General features: G+C 40.8%; 3 protein-coding genes across 5 annotated transcripts in view; all 3 read left to right on the plus strand.

Moving 5' to 3' along the window:
- The first annotated feature begins 279 nt into the window (after window positions 1-279).
- On the plus strand, window positions 280-12,099 carry LOC109964262 (integrin beta-3-like). The gene is made up of 15 exons (XM_020607442.1): window positions 280-471; window positions 1,462-1,547; window positions 1,893-2,097; window positions 2,412-2,664; window positions 2,832-2,994; window positions 3,096-3,257; window positions 3,360-3,455; window positions 3,564-3,653; window positions 3,757-3,891; window positions 3,974-4,403; window positions 8,614-8,836; window positions 9,608-9,708; window positions 10,187-10,300; window positions 10,668-10,834; window positions 11,008-12,099. The coding sequence occupies exons 1-15, from the start codon at window positions 297-299 to the stop codon at window positions 11,071-11,073; spliced, it is 2,466 nt and encodes an 821-aa protein (XP_020463098.1). The 5' UTR covers window positions 280-296; the 3' UTR covers window positions 11,074-12,099.
- A 2,589-nt stretch (window positions 12,100-14,688) lies between these two features.
- On the plus strand, window positions 14,689-18,680 carry mettl2a (methyltransferase 2A, methylcytidine). The gene is made up of 9 exons (XM_020607394.1): window positions 14,689-14,873; window positions 15,407-15,495; window positions 15,923-16,161; window positions 16,808-16,857; window positions 16,974-17,034; window positions 17,134-17,273; window positions 17,386-17,492; window positions 17,925-17,990; window positions 18,098-18,680. Exons 1-9 carry the CDS (start codon window positions 14,722-14,724, stop codon window positions 18,259-18,261), a joined length of 1,068 nt encoding a protein of 355 aa, XP_020463050.1. The 5' UTR covers window positions 14,689-14,721; the 3' UTR covers window positions 18,262-18,680.
- Window positions 18,681-19,031: 351 nt separating this feature from the next.
- tlk2 (tousled-like kinase 2) overlaps window positions 19,032-23,009 on the plus strand; it is a 13,549-nt gene continuing 9,571 nt past the window's right edge. Inside the window, exons 1-5 of one of the 3 annotated variants that reach the window (XM_020607391.1) lie at window positions 19,032-19,677; window positions 20,796-20,878; window positions 22,300-22,377; window positions 22,590-22,659; window positions 22,744-22,787. In XM_020607391.1, coding sequence (XP_020463047.1) covers window positions 20,798-20,878; window positions 22,300-22,377; window positions 22,590-22,659; window positions 22,744-22,787 — 273 coding nt within the window. In that variant the 5' untranslated portion in view covers window positions 19,032-19,677; window positions 20,796-20,797. The remainder of the gene's footprint in view (window positions 19,678-20,795; window positions 20,879-22,299; window positions 22,378-22,589; window positions 22,660-22,743; window positions 22,788-23,009) is intronic. The other 2 variants (XM_020607392.1, XM_020607393.1) reach the window with 2 other exon arrangements.

Genomic DNA, 23,009 nt, shown 5'->3' on the forward strand with positions numbered 1-23,009 from the left:
CCAGAATAGCTAATGTGGAACAATTCGCTATTCTGGAGTATTTGGAGTTCTTTTCTTTATCTGTCCAGGCCGGAGGAAGTAGCATATTAACACAACCATAATGGTTACTAAACACGTCTGTTGAGTGGATGCTGTCACTTATGTGAAAAATTAAATTGTCGTTTTTGTTTTTAATTCTTCATTTTTGGCAGTTTTCCCCTCAACATTTCAAAATAGAGGTTATCAGCGTCATGTCAGAGACGCGTCTCAACACGCCATAAAAATAACTGTTCCCGGATACACGGAGTGGATGGAGAATGTGGTGTGGCTGTCAAGTCAAGAATGAGGAAAGGCTTTCAAGTTCAGTGAACAAGCCCAGTGCGCACAGACCACGCACGTCAAGTCGGCTCCGTTACTCTCCAGCCATGGGAACTCTTTTAGGCCGGCTAGTAGTACTGTTTCTCTTTTTGTCATCGGTATCAAACGTTCTCGGTAAGATTATTTTTGTTATCTGGACTACTTTTAAAACTTTCACCTGCTTAGTTTACCTGTGGGGGTGTTTCCACCGACGGGAAAGGCACATAGCCTACCACATACTGTCAACATTTACTAATATTCAGTATTTATGCTGGTAACCACAGCTATTGTATATAATGTTCTCAAACGGAACACAAAGTAATTGACAGTTCGCTGACTCGAATGGAGCGACTGCGCTCGGGCACTCGCCACCTTTCCTTATAAGGGAGTGAAAATATTAAGGATGTGTTCTCCAAAGCGGCACGCGAGCTCCCCGAGTGTCCGCCGCAAAGGGCAGTCTGATGAGCAGCACATAACTGATTATATGTATCCGTGGAGTCCGTTAACGCAAAGTAGAAACAGTATGACAGATATTTCTATATACACCGTGACACTTATAGCTCAGGTGTTGTAGGTAGCGCCTTGAAAGTCAGTCCACAAATCTTTCAGTTGTGTGTATTTATTTACGCTGCCTTTACTTACATGATTTGTTAGCTGATGTGATGTTATTCAAGAGTTAAAATAGGATTGTTTTTATTTAGCCTGCATTCAGGTAAATTAACATGAGCAACCGTGCTCCTGTGTTTGATTCAAGTGAGCCGCGCCCATAGACCACACTAGATAACAAATAGCCTTGTAAATGGTTAGTAAATTAACTACTTTGTTGACTTACATAGAATGAAACGTTTGGTGCAATTTGCTAACATAGTAAATTTGTGGATGAAAATTAGCATCATTTGCCATCATAAACTGTTATCCGACTTCAACAAGTACTCGGATTTGTGCACTGCACATAGTGACAGACCGAATGTGATGGCAGTAATATCAGCATTTGTGGTAGCATGTCACCGTTTCTAACTTTTTTTTTAGATGTGGTCAGCAGCTATATTTGTCACTTTGCATCAGCTGTAAGTGTAAGGAAATGTACTAAAGTGTGTGTTACAGTTCTGCTGGTGTGATTAACAGGTTCCAACATCTGCACATCACAAGGAGTCACCACTTGTCAACAGTGTCTGGCCGTTCATCCCACCTGTGCATGGTGCTCTCAGGAGGTAAAATCATCACACATCACCCCTCCCATCCATTTCTCATTGCACCAAGTTAGAACAGGAATCTCATTTTGCAACAGCATTTTTACACACTTACCGTATGCTGTTCCTTCATGCTGATTGTTCGCCATGCTTATGCAGTATAGGTTTGAACTGATAAGATTAAAAGTAAGAGGCCAGTGGGCAGTGGTGTGCAGAATCTTTACCTGTGCCTGGTGGATCAAACATGACAATCACATAAATACAAAACTAAAATTATTTTTCTTTCATTGGTTCCTTTGTCTTTCATGATACTTTATTAACTCCTCACTTGCTTGAGAACTCAACAGGCAGATGTGTTTGTTTCAGGAGTTTGGGAAGGGGAGATCCAGTGTGTCTCGCTGTGACCTGAAGCAGAACCTGCTGAATGAAGGGTGCAGTAAGGCAGCACTGGAGTTTCCCTCCAGCACTCTGACTATTCAAAAGGATGCACCGCTCAGTGACAGGGCCTCGGGTACAGCTGACGACGTTACTCAGATAAAGCCTCAGAAACTCTATATGTCACTGAGACCAGGTACTTTTTCAGCCAATCAGATATCACCCATAAACATGCTCTCAGACACTTACAGCCATATGAGATCAGATACATGCACTGGTACTGTTTTGAGTCCACACAGAATGACCACTGTTGTTGTTCTACATTAATAGCCTGAGGCACCAGAAGACCTGATAGCAGACTGAATTAAAGTATATGATTTTATTGTACATCTCTTATGATCTTATCAAAATTTAATATTTACATTTTTTTCACCTAATAGACAAGTTGAGCTCATCTACTGCGCAGTGCTATCTGCTGTCTCCACCTCTGTGGCCCTTTTTCTTTCTCAGGTGATGCCCAGCGTTTCACTGTGTCAGTGAAACAGGTGGAGGATTATCCAGTGGACCTCTACTATCTGATGGATCTTTCATATTCAATGAAGGATGATTTGGCTCGCCTTCACACCTTGGGCAATGAGCTCGCTCTGACCATGGGCCGCACCACAAGCAACCTACGTATGGGGTTTGGAGCCTTTGTGGACAAGACCACATTACCATACATGTTCATGTACCCTCCGGAGGCAATCAAAAACCCTTGCTATGGGTAGGTAGGGATTTTTTGGTTGGTGCTATGTCTGAGGAGGAGAAGGAGCTCAAGAGGAGAATTTCTAATATTTTGACAAAGTCTGTTCAGTTGTGTTTAATGACTTAAAATTGATTTTCATCCCTCACTGATTCTCTGTTATCCTTTCACCTATTCACCATTTACAGAATTGATGAGACATGCCAGGCTCAGTTTGGGTTCAAGAATGTGCTGTCCCTGACAGAGAAGGTAGCTCGTTTCACTGAGGAAGTGGGCAAACAGCAAGTGTCTAGAAACAGAGATGCTCCCGAGGGTGGATTAGACGCTGTCATACAGGCTGTGGTTTGCAAGGTATAAAAACTGTAATTACATAGCGATACACGAACAAACAAGTGCTCACTGATGTGCCGAACTGAGTGCATTGTATTTCTTCTTGTGCTCATCATCATTAGGAGAAGATTGGCTGGCGTCCTGATGCCTCACACCTACTGGTGTTCACAACTGATGCCATAACTCACATTGCTCTGGATGGACGCATAGCTGGCATTGTCCAGCCCAGTGATGGACAGTGTTACCTTGATAATAATAACATTTACAACAAATCTACTGTGCTGGTAAAGGGTGACATTGAGATACAACATTGGTTCTTCATGATTTTTAATAGTTAATGAAGTTGGCAGACATCTCTGTTTAAAACGATATGCTATGTCTTCCAGGACTATCCATCCTTGGGACTTTTGACTGACAAAATGTCTGAAAATAACATCAATTTAATTTTTGCCGTGACCGACAATGTGTCGTCCCTATACAAGGTAAACAAACTGTACTGCTTGGCCCACAGTACAAATTTGTTTTAGTTTTTCATAGTTAAAAAAAACACAAAACTTTGGTCATCATCTTGTTGTCTCATGTCTTCCCAGGAGTATAGTCAGCTCATTCCAGGCACAACTGTCGGTATGCTGACTGGTGACTCTGGCAATGTTATTCAGCTCATTGAGCAGGCCTATGCGGCAAGTACAACCTGAATTAGGGGTAATAAGTGGAACATGCAAATTGGTGTTGTATTGTAAAACAACTAACTATCAACATGATTGCTAACTTTATGCTGAGCAGAAAATTCGTTCTAAAGTGGAGCTAGAGCTACTTGGAGTGCCGGAGGAGTTGAATCTCTCCTTCAATGCCACTTGCGTGAATGGAGAGATCATCCCTGGACTCAAGTCCTGCACTGGCCTCAAGATCGGTGACACAGTATGTTTTGGTTGAGATACTGATGTGTCCTACACACATTTGGTATCTACAGATTATCACAGAGACATTTTCTCCTCCTCAGGTGTCATTCAGTGTGGAGGCTCAGTTGCGGGGCTGTCCTAAAGAGAAGAGCCGCACTTTTACCATTAAACCTCTAGGCCTCAAGGATTCCCTGGAGGTCACGGTGAACTTTGCCTGTGGTTGTGACTGTGAGGCAAAGGCACAGGTTAACAGCCCCTTCTGCAACAATGGAAACGGGACATACGAGTGTGGTGTGTGTCACTGTCACCAGGGTCGTCTGGGCCCACGGTGCGAGTGCTCAGTGGAGGACTACAGTCCATCTGATGATGCCAACTGCATACCAAAGACAGACAGCCCACTCTGCAGCGGGAGAGGTGACTGTTTGTGTGGACAGTGCTCCTGTCATGCCAATGAGTTTGGTCAGGTGTGGGGAAAGTACTGTGAATGTGACGACTTCAACTGCTTGCGCTTCAAAGGGGCACTTTGCTCTGGTGAGTAGATACACTTATTTCTGTCATGATCATTGTTGCAGTTTTTCCAACACCAGTATGACATTCTGTTAAATCAGGAAGTGCTTAGACAGCAATGTGACACAAAACAGCAGGTCCTAATGTACCAGTAGGCAGCGAGCTTTTGAATCCACATCCAGCTCCCTCATTACACCTTACTAATCTCTAAATAAACACTATGTTACAAATAAAAGTAAAGAAAACATATACAAATAAATTGTCATGAAACCATGACATTTTGCCCTTAGTCTTTAAAACTGTTACAGCAAAGGCACTGGCCTTAAAGGGTTGATTCACAGAGATTATAAATAAACATTTTCTAATTTACCTCTGTGGGTATAGCCATGCAGATATCTGTGCATGTTCCCAAGCTGGTGGTAGCAATTAGCTCAAAGGCCCACATGGTTGTAGACGCTTGTCTCGTTTAAATGTAATTGTTTATCACTGTGAGCATATATTTAATGCCATCTACTTCCACTGAATCAAGTAGCACATTTATTGATATATAAAACCAAAATTTCCATATGGCTAGATAAAAGATATAATATGGGTGAAATAACTCTTTACTTTATGCCGCTGTCAACAGGAAGGATGGCGTTACCCTTTCCTTCCTTTTCCATCCTCTGAGGACTTATCAGGCCTAACTGGAACATACTTTGGTTGTTTGCAGTCACTCTCACTCTACATGGTAGAATTTACAGAAATCAAGAGTCTGTTTTCTGGGCTCAGAATAAATAGATGAATAAAAGTAAACAGATACTGAAAACATCATTTCTTTATTCATCAGTCTGTAAACACACCTTAGTCGGTTTACATAGTTTTCTGTTTCTTGGCTTGACAAATTAAAAGCTCACAGCTTTTTCAAAACAAAGGTTTCGTTATTATGGCATATAAATAATTTTGGCATTTAGCTGTTGAACATAAACAGAAATGTCAGGCCAGTAAACCTGGTGCTGCTCAGACTTTAACTGGTGTTATTACCACTAACAGCAGTGAGGCATGATGTTCTATCACCCACTGTTACAAGTCTGTACACCTCAGTGCAAAGTTACCCAACCTAAACCATTTATTTAGTACACTTTGTTATTGGGTAATTTGTAAAAGCATTTTGGGTCTGTGGTTGTAAGGGGAGATGGGGTGGCATAGAAAAGGCAGAATAGGAAAACTGTTTGTCTTTGCATACATTAAGCAGAGCAAACATTAACTATGCATACTTACTCTGATTCAAGTGGAAACAAGAATTTAATGTCTAATGTGTCCTGCTTTTTTAAAATGGAGCTCCACCAACTGTGCCCAGCGCATGTTCTGTCCAAACCCTACCCATGACTGAGAGTGTGGCGCCTGAACCCAACCCAGACAAGACAAGCTTATAGTATATAATGGCCGAACCCGACCTGAGCCTGGCACAGTTAAGTTTGTACAGTGCTTTCCCCCCTTATCATTAAACAAAGCAGACATTTTAGTGCTCCAGCCATATAACCTAAAGTTTGACCTATGTGTCTGAACCAGACAAGGACTCGAACATAATTTTAAATTTCTGCCCAAACCCAGCCCAAACCCCTTGGGTACTAACGGGTGCCATCCGGCTTTGTCTGAGAAAATAGCCTGAGCATGTCACCACTGTTATCGTCTTGCAGAGTTTGAAAAATGTGGGTGATTACCAGACAGGGAGGGTCTAAAAGATGCTATCAAGTTATGAGAAAAATAGCAACCAGCATTTTTGGAGCCTGACCTGTAACAGGGGCTATACATCAGGATATCGTTGCCTTTGTTGCATTGATTTAGATCTTTTTTTTTTATCTTTATGACAGCATAATAATAATTCACTGCAGTTCACTTTTAACATAAAACCACAAATAAACAGTACATACAGCTCCACTGTACTGCAACATTCAGGAGATGTCTTGTGGGTGCACCATGACCTAGGGAGAAGATGGACGGTAATGTGTGTGTTGGAAAACTGCCATTTTCCAAAAATATGACATGCTTGTATCAACAAGAAGGAGTCTGGAGTCTTTCTCAAGAGAGGTTTAGAAACAGGTATTAAGGCATTTAGTGAGAACACCCAGGATTTGTGCACATATACTCACCCAATCCCCCACCCACACGCAGACACACGCAGCACTGGTTTAAGTCCACAGAGCTCAATTTGTGACAACTAAGTCACTTTGTCTCAATACAGCCATGCTGTCATTGTCTTCAAAGAACAGGCATCCCTCAGCCCCAGCTCAGTTGCAGCTAATGTGACCTATGGCTCCAAAAGCCTCCATCTCTGTGATATCCCCTGTGGCTGTGTATTTCTTCCTCTGCTGTGGGGGCTGAGGGGGCTGTGGGAGCGGTGGCGGGCCAGGCAGCAGGAGACAGCAAGCACAGCCCCAGGGTCCATAAATATGGGAGAAGAGAGAGCAGGAAAGTTTGCATTCCTCTGCTGGCAGTTTCCCCAGTCTCATCTCTCTCCCTTATGCCTCTGTCCCTAGTTTCTTTGATTCCATTCCCTCTTTACTTCTAATAGCATAATATTCTGTTTTACTGTTCTGTCTTTATCCCTGTTGGACCCCATGTTAACCTTCCCTAAAGCTCAGATGGGCAGGAGTACTGTGCAATCCCAAATAGGGAATTCAATGATGTAAATCATAAAACTCCCTTTTATGTGTGTGAATCAACTTTACAACTAACGAGAACAGGACAATGATTCAGTCTTGTCAAGTTTAAGTACTCTACACCATGAAAAGATATGACAGTGCTGACCTGCTAAGTTTTTAACAAAAAATATCACAAATTTTTCTTGTTATCTACATTTCTCAGCTGCCAACTTGTTGACAGAGTAAGAAAGATTACTCAGCAATTGTTTTGCAATGCAGTAGAGGTGAGACTGTTAAATATTAACCAGCAGTGACCACAGCTCACCACCGCTATAAATGCTATCGAGAAAAGACACGCCATAGTTGACAGGGCAGAGACAAGGAAATATTTGCTTCATGTTTACAACATTGGATGATTTGTTTTGAGTCCTGGTATTAGAGACTCTTGGACCCTCTGTGATATTTCATGACCAGTCCCTCCTCCAGTCTGATCCAGCTGGGCTATGACTCACTCAGTTTGTACTTAGTCATCCGGTGTCAAATCCTTAGTGGTTTCCTGTTAAGAATGTTGTTCTCTCTGGTGCTCTGCCTAATGTGCCGATGTGGGGTGTCTCTTTGAAATCCAGTGGAGAAAAGTGTACATCCACATTGTGTCAGCAAATGGTTGTGTCACTGTAATACAGTTCCTAGAATGACCTGGCATTGCGATTTCTACACTTCAGGAGAGTGTGAGGACTGAGGAGTGTACCTGTGTGCAACTGTTCTGAGGAGATAGGAAAATATTACAACACTATGTACATTCAGAGTAGATCATTTCCTGCCTTTGTCTGAATAGTGATGATTAAGAAATATGCGTAGTGTCCTTTGGTGAGTAAGATTAGATTAACAAGTACTTTCCAGTTAGCATTCCTTTAAAGACTAGTACACAAATAATACATTAGTAACACTTTACATTTGTACATTTTTTGTGTCAATGGTTGTTGAAACTGTTTCACTTTGTCCTGCCTTGTCATGTCTCTTTGCACAAAAAATAACACTTTATACATAACTAGTAATTACTGTATGTGGTTTCAAATCTACAAATGCATCATCAGGCACACTTGTCTAAGCATGCAACATGTTTTAAAAACACAGGTTAATAGGCAGCAAAGTCCAACAAATCACAGACACTAGACCAAAAACAATGACACACATATACAAGTTTGTACAGCTTTCTTTGTGAAGACACTTGTTGACAAAAGGTATTCCCTAGCCCCTTCCCCCAAATGCCTAACCCAACCTTTACCCTATCCCTAACACTAAACCTAATTCTACCCTCAACCCCAAAACCAAGCCTTAACCCTCAAACAACCCTTTGAAGGTGCATGAGAAAGTGAGGACCAGCCGAAATGTCCACTCTCATAGTATAAAACTCAAACTGGTCCTCATAATGTACAGTCATACAAGTACACACAAACAAACACTGATTCATTTTCCAGCTGTGAAATTTGTATTTCACAATATGATTTGACTGGCTCCACCCATGTGATTATGGACAGTGGAAAACATATTTGAATGAACATGAAAGGCCTATTGTAGGATTAACCTCCTCATCTTTTTTATTCTTCCAGACAATGGGAAGTGTAGCTGTGGCATCTGCCAGTGTGACGCTGGCTGGAAAGGAGAAAGCTGCAACTGCACCACACGCACAGACACCTGCATGTCTAGCATCGGCCTGCTGTGCAGCGGCCGGGGTAACTGTGAGTGTGGGGTTTGCCAGTGCACCCAGCCTGGTGCGTATGGAGCCACCTGCCAGAAATGCCCAACCTGTCCTGATTCCTGCACTATAAAAAAGTAATTCTGTCACTTAATGTTTCAACTAACATAAAAAACATAAAAGAAGAAGGTGTGCATTTTGAAGCAGCTAAATCACACGCAGATGTTTTGGATATGACAAACCCTCTAAAGCCTGACCATTCATGAAGCATTCATTTGTCCAGTAATTGTCACCAAAGGAAAAGTCTGGGTCTTATTTCCCTGGGAGCATGAATGTGCCCTGCAAATTTCATGCAGTCTACCGTGAAATTAGTTTGAGAAATCATGTACCCAAAGGTGACATTTTCAATTGATGGTGGTGCAAGAGAAAAGCCCATGGAGAGTCTTAAATGGAAGAGGTTCATCATTTGGGGACCATGAACATGGACAATAAATTGCTATGTATGTAGAAAGTGGAGGGAGGTCCACACAATATAATTTTAATTACTTATAATATATAATTTTAAGTTTTTCCTCAGAAAAACTTAAAATTGGACGGATAATTTGCCGTATACTGTGTCATGACATGAACCAAAATGTTGGCTAAGGGGTTATTTTGACTTGATGGAGGCATTGGATGAAAGTTCAAGGGGCTTCACTAAAATCATTAGGACTCATTCTGGCCTCTTGTTCTGTTTAGGGCTTAGTGACCAGTCAGCTATCTGACCAATTAACAAGCAGAACGCTGAGGTGTTTCTGTGCTTTTATCCACTCCTTGCATACGAAATTGAACCACAGACTGACACTGAAGAGAATCAGTAGTAAATGTGTGTGCTGTATAAAAGTAACATTATAGGAATCTCTTTGCAGGGAATGTGTTGAGTGTCAGCACTTCAAGAGAGGACAGTACACAGCAGACAACAGCTGCAACAGAATCTGCAAAGATGAAATTAAAGTAGCGGATAAGCTAGGTGAGAGCTCTGACTTCTAATCTCCTGCCTATGTATGATGTATACTGTACCTATTTACAGTATGGTTATGTGTATTGTTGTTTTTCTGCTGCTGCTGCTGCTGCTCATAGGCTCTTAAAACAGAGTCAGAGTTGTAGTCAGAGAATATTATGTACTGATAAATATTACGTTTTAGACCGGGGGTGGCTGTGGCTCATGAGGTAGAGCGGGTTGTCCCCTAACCATAGGGCCAGCAATTTGACTCCTGGCTTCTTCTTGAAGTGTCCTTGAGCAAGACACTGAACCCTTAGTTGCTCCTGGTGATGTCACCAATGCATGAATGTGTGAGCATTTGTGTGTGTCTGGGAAATAGTATAAAGTACTTTGAGTGCGCATCAATGTGTAGAAAAGTGCTGTATAAGCCCATTTAAATTATGTTTTATGTCTCAGAATCATTGTTATAACCCTGTTTCTTCCTCTTGTCATTTTTATCTCACAGAAACTAAAAATGCAGTGAATTGCTCATACAAAGATGAGAATGACTGTGTGGAGTATTTCCAGTACTATGAAGATGAAAGTGGCAAATCCATTCTGTATGTGATAAAAGAGCCAGGTACTGTAAGAGTTTGTGTGCATGTTTGAGACACTGGAACTGCCTGAGATGTGTGTGTTATATTTTAGTTACATTATTAGGATTCTTGAATGCCTTTTCATTCTGTCTGCCAAGCTATAGCACAGTATGTGCATACTCACAACACGACGTCAGCCAGTTAACCACAGCTTCACGCTGCCACACCACAGAAACCCAGATATGTCAGTGATGATGTACTGAGTCGATGTGCAATGGAGTTTTTGACACTGGACTGCTGTGTTTGCTTAACTTCATGAGTGTGCTACACTGCTTAACAAACATCTGGGAAACCAACATTGGAAACTAACTCTCCTTCTCTCTCTGCCCCCTTCCTCTTCTTGTTCCTTAGAGTGTCCTCAGGGTCCAGACATCTTAGTGGTGCTCATGTCGGTGGCCGGGGCCGTTCTGCTTCTGGGCCTTGTTGGCCTGCTCATCTGGAAGCTGCTGGTCACCATCCACGACCGCAGAGAGTACAAGAAGTTTGAGGAGGAGAGAGCCAAAGCTAAATGGGATACGGTGAGAAATATTATAATTAAAATTAAACCATCATATACTAAAAACCTCTCCTTCAAAAAAAAGGTGCACCAACAGAATATTGCAGCGACCCTCAAATGAGCAAACACATACAAAATGTTGGATATTATTGTGAGAATTAATTAAACGGAATTTCCTCTGTTTTCATATTCCAGGCTAACAATCCTTTGTATAAAGGAGCCACCTCCACCTTCACCAACGTAGCATACCGAGGCAACTAACAGCTAAATGCAACGAAAAAACTCAGGGGCTAAGGACAAGGGCACTGTATCTTGTAGCACAGACACGGGTGGGAAGAAAATCCTTTATGCTGTCACATGACCAGCTACTGTAGCTGAAACTGACTGTAGTTACTACTGTCAACAACATGATGTAACAGTTGTACATACTGTAAAAAAAATAAGTAAAATTGTTAATACACATCACAGATGGCTGGTTGCACTTAAACTTTATGTTTTTACACTGTGTCATGTCAACAGCACTCTCTACAGTACGTATTGTACATGCTATCAAAAATGTGTTCACAAACAAACATCTATACTGTCAGGGTCTGTTACTTTTGTGGTTTTCTTAGGATGCTTTTCTACGACTGCAATCTTTTTTAAAAAAATTTTTGTGTGTTTCTTTTAATTTTTTCTCACATTTTAAGATTGAAATTTGAATCATTAAGTTGTCATAAAATATGTGAACATAATGAGGTCTTCTTCATGTCTTCCACCATGTTTTGTTGTATTATTTATACCTAAATAAATATGCTTTCATTTCCTCTAAAAGTGCAGCTGCAGCCTATTTTAAAGGTGCACTAACTAAGAAGGTACACAGCCTGATAAATGGGACAGTGGTGTCTGAGCTATACAACCCCCTCCATGGCTCTCTGTTGCATGCGGTGCTTCTGTTGTTATTCCAGCTTCTCTACACTGTGTTGTCAAAATGCAGTCTGTAAATTAGCTCCACCTCCCATTTAGCCAAGGTTATAAGAAGCATTTTTCCAACTGTGAATAGTCATTCCAAACAGCCAGCCACAGAGAAGCTCCTGGCAGCTAAAAGTCTGAAACAGTGGCTGCCAGACTGAAGAGGTTGCGTTCTTTTATACAGAGAGTGGGATAAAGAAAGAGCAAAAGCAAGGTAAGATAAAGAGTGTTAAAAGCAGCCAAAGGATTCAAATTTAATTCAGATGTGGCATTCTTTCTGGATGCATTAGCATCTAAAACTAATGAGATTGTTTTGATAACATCAGCAACTTAGCATGGTTATGATTTTACCTTTGTATTGAATTAATATAATTTAAATTTTGGAGTAATTTGAGCTTTGTGTAACATTAACAGCAAGCTCGTTATTGTGTTTTTTCCAGGCACCGGTAAAAGCAAGGGAAAACGGTGGCTCTTTGTTTTATACAAAAAAGTCACTTTCGGCTTTTCCCATTTAGGGGTCACCACTGCGAATCGTCACACTGATGACTCGCATGTTGACATTTGGCATGTGTTTTACGCCGGATGCCCTTCCTGACGGAACCCTGAGGCACCGTGGCGAGAGCGCTGTGCCTTAACCACTAGCCTACCAGGGACGGCCTTTGTTTTATAAAAGAGTCGCCTGAAATATTTGAATTTTTTAAAATTTAATGACGATTCAAATATTGGAAAATCACTGCGCATCCCTAAATGAAATGACCTTTTATTTGGGTATATGAGCAGATTTTATTACACATCAAATGATATTGGCCATAATGCCTTGTAATTACTAATAACAGAATTGCTTTTGCTTTTTTGTAACATCTATGGGAGATAAGAGAACAATGTGCAATGTATTACAGTTGTGCCATCTAACAGTGCATGGCCTGCTGGTTGTATTATTTTATTTGTATGTTTGCACACTTGTTTAAAGCTGTCTGTGGTTTCGCTCTAGTTTTTACACTGATGAAATGCATTAAGTTGAATTATACCTGATTTCACCTACTCTTGTGTGATGCTAGACATTTGGGTTCCATGCAACAAATGATCCCTGCTTTTACCCTATATTAAGATCAGAATTAAAAAAAAACCTAAAAGACAAGTTATTTGAGATTCATATTATAGATCCAAAGCATCAAGTTGTCTGTAATGTCTGAAAAAGTTCTGCATTTACTTTGTGAGATGTTTAACTTGACAAATCAAATGATGTGAATAAATTCAATTTAGATTAGCATTCCAATAGATATCATTGATGCCATGTGTGATTTCATTTAAACTTTATTGTCATTACCCATGTACAAGTACAAGGTAATGAAATGCAGTTTAGCATCTAACCAGAAGTGCAATAACAGCAATGCAGAGTGCACAATTCAAGCTATTTCAGTATGATGCAGCTGTATGACAGTAAAATAAACATTATCATCAATGTTAAACCTCACACTTCCCTATATGAGTTACCATATCCTGTTTGCACCAGCCAGACAATGCCTATTAGTCATTATTAAGTTACAGAAAGTTTTACTACAACAAATTACCAGGTAACCTATCTGGTTATCATACATCAAGTATTTCTACATTCTTGTATTTTCTAAACATGTGCATCATTGTTTTATGGACAATGCAGATTTTGGTACAGTTACCATACATGTTTAATGCCTCTTTTTGACTGTTGGTATGTAGTTTCTGTTGTCTTCAGCAGAATATCTTCTCATCATCATTATTATTCTAAGTGATTACTGACGCTCTCTGGGGTACCAAAAGGAGGTCTTTATAAATCCGATAGCTCAGTCTTCATGTTTACCTCCTGCCTAGAAAGTCATCACAACAACCAGGTCAAATAATCATTGCTCTTAGTCTAGTAAATAACATTTTATGGCTCCACTTGTAGTGCATGCAAGAGCTATAATCTGACATATTCTTTCCCTCCACTGAATGTAAATAAAATAGTGTCTACATTACCTTTAACACTATGTATTATGAAAGTCACATGTAAACTTTTAATAACTGGTTCCTGTCAAAGTGTTTTAGATATAAAGTTATTCAATATTTGCTGTAGGCCTTCCATGCTACATACACTTCCATGGTGCAAGAAAAAGGTTAGGGTGTCTTCGGATAAAATCTGTGGGAGCTCACAAAAATCAATCCACAAATGCAAAAATATTCTTGTTTGTTTGTTGGTAAAAACGTTAGTGCATAAAATCAGCTCTGCGTACAGTGACCTGTGCAATTTCAGTCCCAGCATTCTCCTCAACTACATTACATGGGTCAATGAAAGCGCTTAGTCTTATCAAAGATAATCCTGTGTTATGTCTCCCTCTAGTGTACAAACACTACATTGATCAAATGCTGCAGCACATCCGTTCTGTAGCCTAGATGCCTAGATTCAAAGCATATTTCTTCTTCTTTCGGCTGTTCCCATTAGAGGTCACCACAGCGAATCATCTGTTTCTACCTAACTCTATCCTCAGCATCCTCTACTCCCACACCAATTAACTTCATGTCCTCTTTTAGCACATCCATATATCTCCTCTTTGGCCTTCCTCTTGACCTCTTGCCTGGCAGCTCCATCTCCAACATTCTTCTACCAATATAACCACTATCCCTCCTCTGCACATGTCCAAACCATCTCAATCTAGATTCAAAGTGTACAGGCTAGACAACTCCCTAGTTATCAGATTAGGTATTATTATGCCCCTTTTTCATCCATTGATATCTGAACAAATAAGATTATTTCCTTTACGTGCCTCGCACAACAGCGAGTATATGTTTAATTTATTACTTTATTAATTCAATTCATTCATACCATCCTCTCCACTGTTTATATGCGTTCAACGTTTTCTATTGGTCTTGCAATATTTACAATAGTCATTGAATGCATCACAATTTAAAGCACTGCCCTCCTTCCGTCACGTCAGTTCCAACATGGCGGCGTCCCATGCAGTGGTCGGAGTGGAGGGAGGCAGCAGTCAAACAGGGTTGATTCTGTCAGGGTCATCTACCGGAGATGTGAAGAGACCTCAGTTTGGGACACGATTTCTCACAGACCCGCGACACGTCTTCCAACACAACGCATGGTCGGTAACTTAGAAAAGGAAAAGGTTGTTGGTGTGTATCTCTGTTACTAGGTCAGGTTGGAATAGTATTATTTACAGTAGTTCAGTAAGGGTTAGCGTTAGATCCCCAAACTCAGGAGTAGATTCTGAAGTCTGTCTCATCTGAACCAACCAGTCGTGTCTTATGATGCTAAACCAGACCCCAGCCTTACCTTAAACTAACCAGTTTTCCTGTATGTACACCTGTTTGGGGTATCTAATGTTTACCGTCAGTTAACCCATCAGTCTGTGGATGTTTTATGCTGAACTGATTGTGAAGTGAAAGAAAATCTACTGTATGTAAAACCTATATTTTTCTTGCACTTCAGTCTAATGATCTTAAGTTTGTATACTTTGAAAATCTGCTTATATCACAATATAGCCAATATAATGTATCACCAATCTTATACTAAAGTCACATGAAAACCTTTAAGCATCTCACTGTTGTCAAGTGTTTGTGTTTTTTCACCACACAACCTCTCCCACACTACATAATAGTGCTATGTTGTCAACAGGGACAATGTGGAATGGACTGAGGAACAAGAAGCAGCAGCTAAAAGGAAAGTCTTAGAAAACAGTCAGCCACTGCCTCCAGAGAAACAAGGTTGTTGTTGTCCAGACTCGCAGCTCATACACATGAAACACACAATATGACTGCAATTCAGGATCAATATCAGAACTGTCCTTCTGATTATTGCTTCTAAACAAGATGACAGTATTACCTAATGTTGCATATGTATTTATTTCAATTTCATTTAAGTTGTATGGGATCAGTATGTGAAAAGATACAGAAAATGGCCATCTCATGATTGTGGTTTGCACAAATAAGCTTATAAAGCTTTGGCTAATTTTAACAGTTAAAAATAAAAGATGACTTTCCCATCATGAGAGTGATCAGTTTTAAATTTGGTTATGGATGGTATTTTTCTTATTAAGCTACACCAAGCCTTTTTCTGATGATTCACAAACTTAGCAAGATGTGTTAGATTATCATTTTAATACTGTCATCACTGCCTTAACTTTTCTTGCAGAGGAATACGACACCCGGGCCAGCGAGTACTGGAATGACTTTTACGCAATCCATGAGAATCATTTCTTCAAAGACCGTCACTGGCTCTTCACAGAGTTCCCAGAGTTGGCCCCACAGTGTCGCCTGAACCACGTTGGTCAGTGGGACAGTCTGGGTGAAAGACAAAGCACAGAAGTTGCTGCGCCACCTCATACTGATGGTGACTTTCCTGGCTCCTCTGCCACATATCGAGTTCTGGAGGTGAGAGATTTGTTTGAAAGCAAGTTAACTAATCTTTCACCGTGCACATTTAATAATCAAGCAAAATCTCTCAATACATGCTGTTGTGTTTACTTCTGACAAGGAAGTTGTTTTATCACCTAAACTTAGCAGATTCTAGTGAAACTGGTACAAAGTTAACATTGTTGTGAAAAAGCCTTTTATTAAAGAATTTTCCTAAATTTGTATAATTTCTAATGGACTGTTGCTCTAACTTGAATGTGTATATTTTGATGCAGATGAAACATTTCTAGAAGAAAATTAACTGGTTGCAGAAAATATATTACCTTTAAACATTTAAAGAGTACAAAGCAAAATATGTTCAGTCATTTGGTCTTTATGGTCTCACTGAAGGATCAGTGGTCGCATTGACACGAAACAGATGGCTAAAACATTTTGTGTTGATCTGTTTGGGTTGTGCTTAGAAGCAAGTCAATTTAAATAAAATTTTGAGTATTGTGTGACCTTGTTAGAGGTATAAGTTTTCTAGTAACTGCAGTAATCTGTTTCTTTTGATGATTCATTCTCTTGGGGAAAAAAATAGCTACTATATACATTATTGTTTGTCAGTGAGTGCAAAATGGAGTTAAAGCAATAAATGATCTATGAATTGATGGACTCTGTACAGGTCGGCTGTGGCGTAGGGAACACAGTTTTTCCAATACTGAAGACCAACAAGTAAGTGCAAGCATGACACTGACATTTTAAAGTTTCACACCATGTTTCAAGACTCCTCTTTTGTCTTACAGTATAAAATACAATGAAAACTATAACTGCATCCTTGCTTTTTGCAGTGACCCAGGACTATTTGTGTACTGCTGTGATTTTTCCAGCACTGCTGTGGAGTTAGTCAAGGTAAGATGATTGGGATAATGGAAGGATGATGTGTTGATAGGTACTCATCTCTAGAGTTGTGGGCTAACTAATGAATCCAAACTGCCTTCTTGTCATCAGACTAATCCCGACTACAACCCTGAGCGCTGCTTCGCCTTTGTTCACGACTTGAGTGATGTGGAAGCCAGTTACCCCATCCCTGATGGAACTCTTGATGTTATTGTACTAATCTTTGTGCTATCAGCATTGCATCCCAACAAGTATGAACTTCTTTCTCTACCTTCCATCTTCTTTTTGGTTTTGTTTTCACTGATTGTGAGTCATTACTGTAAATATCGCAGTGGTTGTATCAAAGTTTCACCTCTATCCCAGGATGAAGGCATCAATTAGTAGACTGGCACGCTTGTTGAAGCCTGGGGGAGTGATTCTGCTCAGGGACTATGGACGCCACGATATGGCACAGCTCCGTTTCAAGAAAGGTTAGTTGGGCTGAGATGCACCAGCCAAAAAGCTGTTCAGACCCTCCATATTCAAAAAGGTCTATTATTCATAACTAGTGCTATTATTACTAATTCTGAACCTTGAAATGTGATTCACTTGGGTGTGCTTTTTTGGTAGCACTATTTTAGAACTGAGTGGTACATTAGGTCACACCAAAACAGCTTTGTTTGGACATTTTAAATGAGAAAGTGTGCTGTTCTTAAATATGCTGAAGAATTTTATGGACAACACTTAATGCATGTAAACAAGTAAGTCTGGCTGCATACTACCTGTCAAACTTGGGGTCCATATGCAATACTCCTAATTGCCCACTGTAAGTTAGAATGGCACTGCATTAATTATTGTGTTTATGTAATGTTTGCATTCTGTTGAAGAATAATCAGTACATTCTGCCCTTCCATTTCTTTTAGGAAGGTGCCTGTCAGAAAACTTTTATGTCCGAGGTGATGGAACGCGAGTATATTTCTTTATCCAAGGTATAACAATAAGGACATCTTATTAAAGATTTATTGAGATTATTTTGCACAGTTGTTCTTTAATGTACAGTATATATAAAATATTTCTGAGCTTCTTTTTATTTCAGATGAACTTCATGACCTGTTCACTGAGGCAGGGCTTGAGAAAGTTCAGAACCTTGTGGACAGAAGGCTGCAAGTAAACAGAGGAAAACAGCTTACCATGTACAGGGTGTGGATCCAGTGCAAGTACCGCAAGGCTCCAATTCAAAAACCCGACACGCAGGACTGAGACAGAGGAAAGAACCAACCTGGCTTGATATTCAACCACAACTGAAACCAGGAGCTAAAATCAGGGCAGGGCTTAACTATCAAAATGAGACACTTTACTTTAATGTGTTAAAGGGAACGCAACTGGATAGTTAAATGCTATAAAGACCTTGCACTATCTCAGCTGCTTTAATATTGATGGACTGATTTTATGGATTGTATTCCTTATGGTGCTGCAATCCTAGCTACAAGAGTGATGATTTCTTATTTTGTGCTGATGAGTTCAGTTACCTGAGAAAGGGCTGGTTACCCCGTGTACATCTTTCTATTCTGCCTGATAATGGTTTTAATGAGCTGATGTTTTTACATAAACTGCCTGATTTTTAAGAACACTTAATGGCCTTTTTGTACATGCACAATTAATAAAAGTCCAAACTGTAATCTGTTGAGTACTTGGTATTTCCAATCTGCATTCAGAAGTGTTTTGTTTGACAAATGATATTCATTTAGTGATATTGGTCCTAATACGACTTTGCTTTCCATCACAGTATCTTAAATGGTTAAAGCCCTATTTATATTTGAATTGGTTATTTTTAAAAAGAGGAATTAATTTAGCAGTTTACTAATGTTGTGTAAGTACAGCATGTGGGTGTGAACATTATGGCAGTGGCAACTTTTTGATAAGTGATCATTTTGGTGGTTGTGTGGGTGGGCACTGTTAAATTGTATTGTGTACAGTGGGATTTACCATTGGCCCTGACGAGATTTGGGGCAGGCGTGGACCTAACGAAGGTTAAATTGCGTTAACAATCTCACGAGAAAATATGAGATTTTACTGATTATTGTTTACATTGCAAAAAGATCAGAACCGAACCGAATCGATCCGAATTCGGCTGAAACGGCTTGCAACTTCCGAAACGGCTTGCAACTTCCGAAACATATTGGTTTATCCCCTGTGGCGAGGAACGCGACTGGAGCCGAACTTTGTTTTGATCGAGCTGAAAGCCAAGACCCGAAATTCATCTCACCACCGGGGGAGAAAAAGATAGGGGGTAACTAACGCTAGCTTAAAGGCATCTTTTATACCTGCGGAAAACCGCAGAATCTCGAGAGTCGCCATTGTGTGGAAGGAAGATATCCGACGTAGGCACGGTATGGTCCTCGGGGAGAGGGATGTGATGGGGATCCCCGCCTAAAGAGTACAAAAAGGTGGGTTTGGGATACCCGGAGTTGTCGAGGCCTCCGTGGGAATCCTCCGTCGTCTACCTTGAACTATACCGCGCGCTCCCGTGTCTTGATTGTTAACAATCAGCACGCGAGGGACGTGGCTGTGGATGCGGCCTAGCCTGGGAGGGTCTGCCAAGCACCAGGGAAACAACGGGGACGGTTTCAGGGTTAACAGCAGGCCCTTCGAAGGACCGAGAAAATATTAAGTACAGTAAGTATTTCGTTAGGTTGTCATACAAAAGAATATATTTAGACAGGTCTCTTGTTACAATAAGTTCTTGCGTTGGGGCATGAGCTTCTGACAACACAGAATTGAGGAGATGCTTCTTTTTGACAGACGAGTTAATGCTAGCATGTTTGCTACCAAACGTTAGCTATCGTATATGTTTTTGTAAAATAATTTATTGTTGTGGACAGTAGTTCTCGTGGTTTTTTCTGAGTCGGTATCCAATCACACAATGAAGATTGGACTAACATTAATCTACATGTGCCTGGTTTGTGCACGTTACTTGACGAAATCAGATCTAATGTTACTAGCAAGCGTAAACCATTAGCTCGTAGAACGCAGTGCTAAGTGATGTCTTGTTAGCTTTGTGCATTCAGTGTTACCCAGCTTCCTCGCTTACCATTCACTGATGTTTCAAATCGTTATAACGTTAGCTCAGCGAGCAAACCCAATTTCGATTTAAGACCTAACTTAAAAAAATAAAGAATATAGTGTACCTCTAAATGGACATGAATGTTGGATGTTACATTGTTAATATAACATATGCAAGCCACAGATAACAGACAGACATAGCAGTCAGTGTTGGGCGTGCAACTTAAACGTTAACCTTTGCACAAGCTAGCAAGCTGGGCACGTATTGTCTATTGTGGCCTTTTCAATTGCTGTGATACTTGGCAGTCCCTCCATTAGTGACCTTTCATAACTCCAGCGCCATGTAACTTAGGCCCATAATGCCAGGGCGTTATCACATGATGCTAAAATTTTCCAGGCAGTGACTCTACACATCTGGCGTACATCTTTGATGCATATTAAATATGTGTCATTGGTAATATTTATGGCCAAAATGTGTAGTTTGTTGCAATGAGTATTGTACTGGGTAGTCAAGTTTCATGGCATGTGCTTGCTGAACCCACATGATTGTGGAAAACATTATTGTCAGGCTTATTGATGACTCAGATCAGAAATCTTCCACATCCATATAGCTAAAAACAGCCATGACTCATCACAACCATCACTGCCTTTTGAAGCAGTGCTCCGTCACTCCCATTTCAATATACCAGACCTAACAACGCCTTCCTTAATCTGTGCTCTTGTCTCTGCAGCCATGATGGAAGAACTGCATAGCCTGGACCCCCGACGGCAGGAGCTGTTGGAGGCTCGCTTCACTGGGGTTGGCGTAGCTAAGGTTTGTGTACAGTAGATGTCGCGGAGGTGGAGCATGGGAGCTCTCTCCTGTCAAAGTGCTTACAATCACAGACTTTCTTGATTACACATTTTTGTGAATCTCTGCCTTTCTTTGTCTCACTCTGCCTCTCTGTCATTCTACTGTTTGGCCTGGACAAGCTTGGCCCTGCTCCTTTTCTTTGTCTGTCTCTGGAGAAGGTTGAGCTGTGTCTGTGTTTTTTGGCTGGTATGATATGGCATCTCTCCCTGGCTCATGATGTAGTGGCTGTATATGCAAGTGGTGATGTCTGCCAAAAAGGCCACAGACGGGACAGGGGTGGTAGGGGGAGGAGAACTGAAGGCAGAGGAGGAATGCAGAAATAGTTCTTGACCAGGTGTGAGTAGAGGCAGCATTTAGCTTTCCACCCTCTTGCTTGCTACATGGATGACGCTGGCTTCATGGAAGGTGATCTCGGAATAGTAAGGGAGCAAGAGTCTGCACCAGGAGTGGGCTTTGTGCCAGCCATAGGCAGAGCTGATCCCAAAGCATGGCACCACAGGCACCCTGTATGACAAGAGATGTAATGTGTGTATGTGTGAGGGCGTTGAAAGAGAAGTATCTCAACAAATGGCTGTGAAGAAATATGGGTTGGTGGTCTAAAAGCCTGTCAATGTCATAGAGCAGCTTAGACTTTTTTTCTTGACCTTGAACAGCCCTGTGGCACTGCTGCTCTCTCTGTCATCACTGAGTTGGCATAAAAGAAAGGAAAATTGTTATCCTTTGAGGACAAAGAGCTAGCACACCATTTGATAATGGAACAGAGAGGGCTCACAAAAATTGTTCACAAGTGCTTTTTCTTTTGAAGAAGTCTGATTAAACAATCATATTTTTTTCTGGGGGGGGGAGTGAAGGCAAAAACAAGTCATTCTTAGATCAAGCAGAGCACCTTTCATTGGCTTTTTTCAGAGAGGAGAAAAGAATAGTTAAGACCATGGTGAACAGGAGAAAAATGGATGACATTATCTAAAGGTGACAGAGAGGAATACATCCCCGGCAGCATGCCTAATGTTCAGCCATTTTAGGAGGGTTCAGTGAGAGCTCTGGTGTGCATTGAATGACTAAGTATCTCTCCCTGATTGGACAGTGCCTGCTGAATTCTGATGTGATTCATTTGACTGACAGGCATCACCTAGGGAACCAGCATTAGGACTGATGCAGGTCTAGATTCAGTGGGAATCTAATGGTGACGGTATTTAGGCAAACCTTTGGCTCACTTCCCTCTGTGTGTCCCCCATTTTCAATTCTGTCTGTGAATGAATACACAACAAGTACTTGTGCACACATTTCAAAGATAGGACTTTTATGCACCTACCTCTTTCATCTTGGTATTTAACTATTCCTTGTTCTTTATTTGTATGTATGTTTTTACCCTATTTTAACAGGGCTCAGGTCAGAGTCAAAATGAGTCATCCAATCAGAGCCTGTGCAGTGTGGGCTCACTCAGTGACAAAGAGTTAGAGGTTAGTCTCTATCACATATTAACAGCTTATGTCTTGTTTAAATTATGTCAGAAGTTGGATTCGCAAAGTAAGAATTTTATTGTTTTGTGTAAGATTGTTTCCTGTCCATATGACAATATACCTTTAAATTTGGATTTGATTTCTGTAATGCCAGCTATCTCTTTGTGTTACCTTATTGTACACTTGTTTGATGCACTCTGCTTTCCTCACAGACTCCTGAGAAAAAGGCAAATGACCAGAGAGTGAGAAAACGGAAAGCAGACCAGTTTGATAGCAGCCAAGGTAGGATTGTTCCTCTGCTATGATCTTCTCATCGCGTATCTCTAATATTGGCCTCTCTCTGAACTCCCTGCCTCTCTCTTTCAGGCAAAGCAGGAGCAAGGGGGCATAAAATTAGTGATTATTTTGAGGTGAGTAGCAGAAAATTGTTCTTTCAATCTGTATTGTGTGTGTGTGTATCAGGTCGAGCTCATGTCCTCTAAAAATGCTACAGTATTAGGTTGCATAACTTTTCACACTTCTGTTCTAACCCCTTGTTTTGGCCATCTTGCTTTTTCCATTGAACTGCTTTACTCTTCTTCTCTCTTTACGGGTTTGTCAGTTTGCGGGAGGTAGTGGTCCTGGTACCAGCC

Source organism: Monopterus albus, unplaced genomic scaffold (genome assembly GCF_001952655.1).
Source record: "Monopterus albus unplaced genomic scaffold, M_albus_1.0 scaffold85.1, whole genome shotgun sequence".
In the NCBI taxonomy this organism is placed as follows: domain Eukaryota; kingdom Metazoa; phylum Chordata; class Actinopteri; order Synbranchiformes; family Synbranchidae; genus Monopterus; species Monopterus albus.

What these genes read in the sequence shown, in the direction of transcription:
- LOC109964262 (XM_020607442.1), top strand. Translation starts at nt 297, where the DNA reads ATGTGGTGTGGCTGTCAAGTCAAGAATGAGGAAAGGCTTTCAAGTTCA. An exon ending in GTGCATGGTGCTCTCAGGAG is followed by an intron (nt 1,548 to 1,892) that starts GTAAAATCATCA and finishes TGTTTGTTTCAG; the next exon opens with GAGTTTGGGAAGGGGAGATC. An exon ending in ATCAAAAACCCTTGCTATGG is followed by an intron (nt 2,665 to 2,831) that starts GTAGGTAGGGAT and finishes CACCATTTACAG; the next exon opens with AATTGATGAGACATGCCAGG.
- mettl2a (XM_020607394.1), top strand. Translation starts at nt 14,722, where the DNA reads ATGGCGGCGTCCCATGCAGTGGTCGGAGTGGAGGGAGGCAGCAGTCAA. An exon ending in ACTGCCTCCAGAGAAACAAG is followed by an intron (nt 15,496 to 15,922) that starts GTTGTTGTTGTC and finishes CTTTTCTTGCAG; the next exon opens with AGGAATACGACACCCGGGCC. An exon ending in AGTATATTTCTTTATCCAAG is followed by an intron (nt 17,991 to 18,097) that starts GTATAACAATAA and finishes TTTTTATTTCAG; the next exon opens with ATGAACTTCATGACCTGTTC.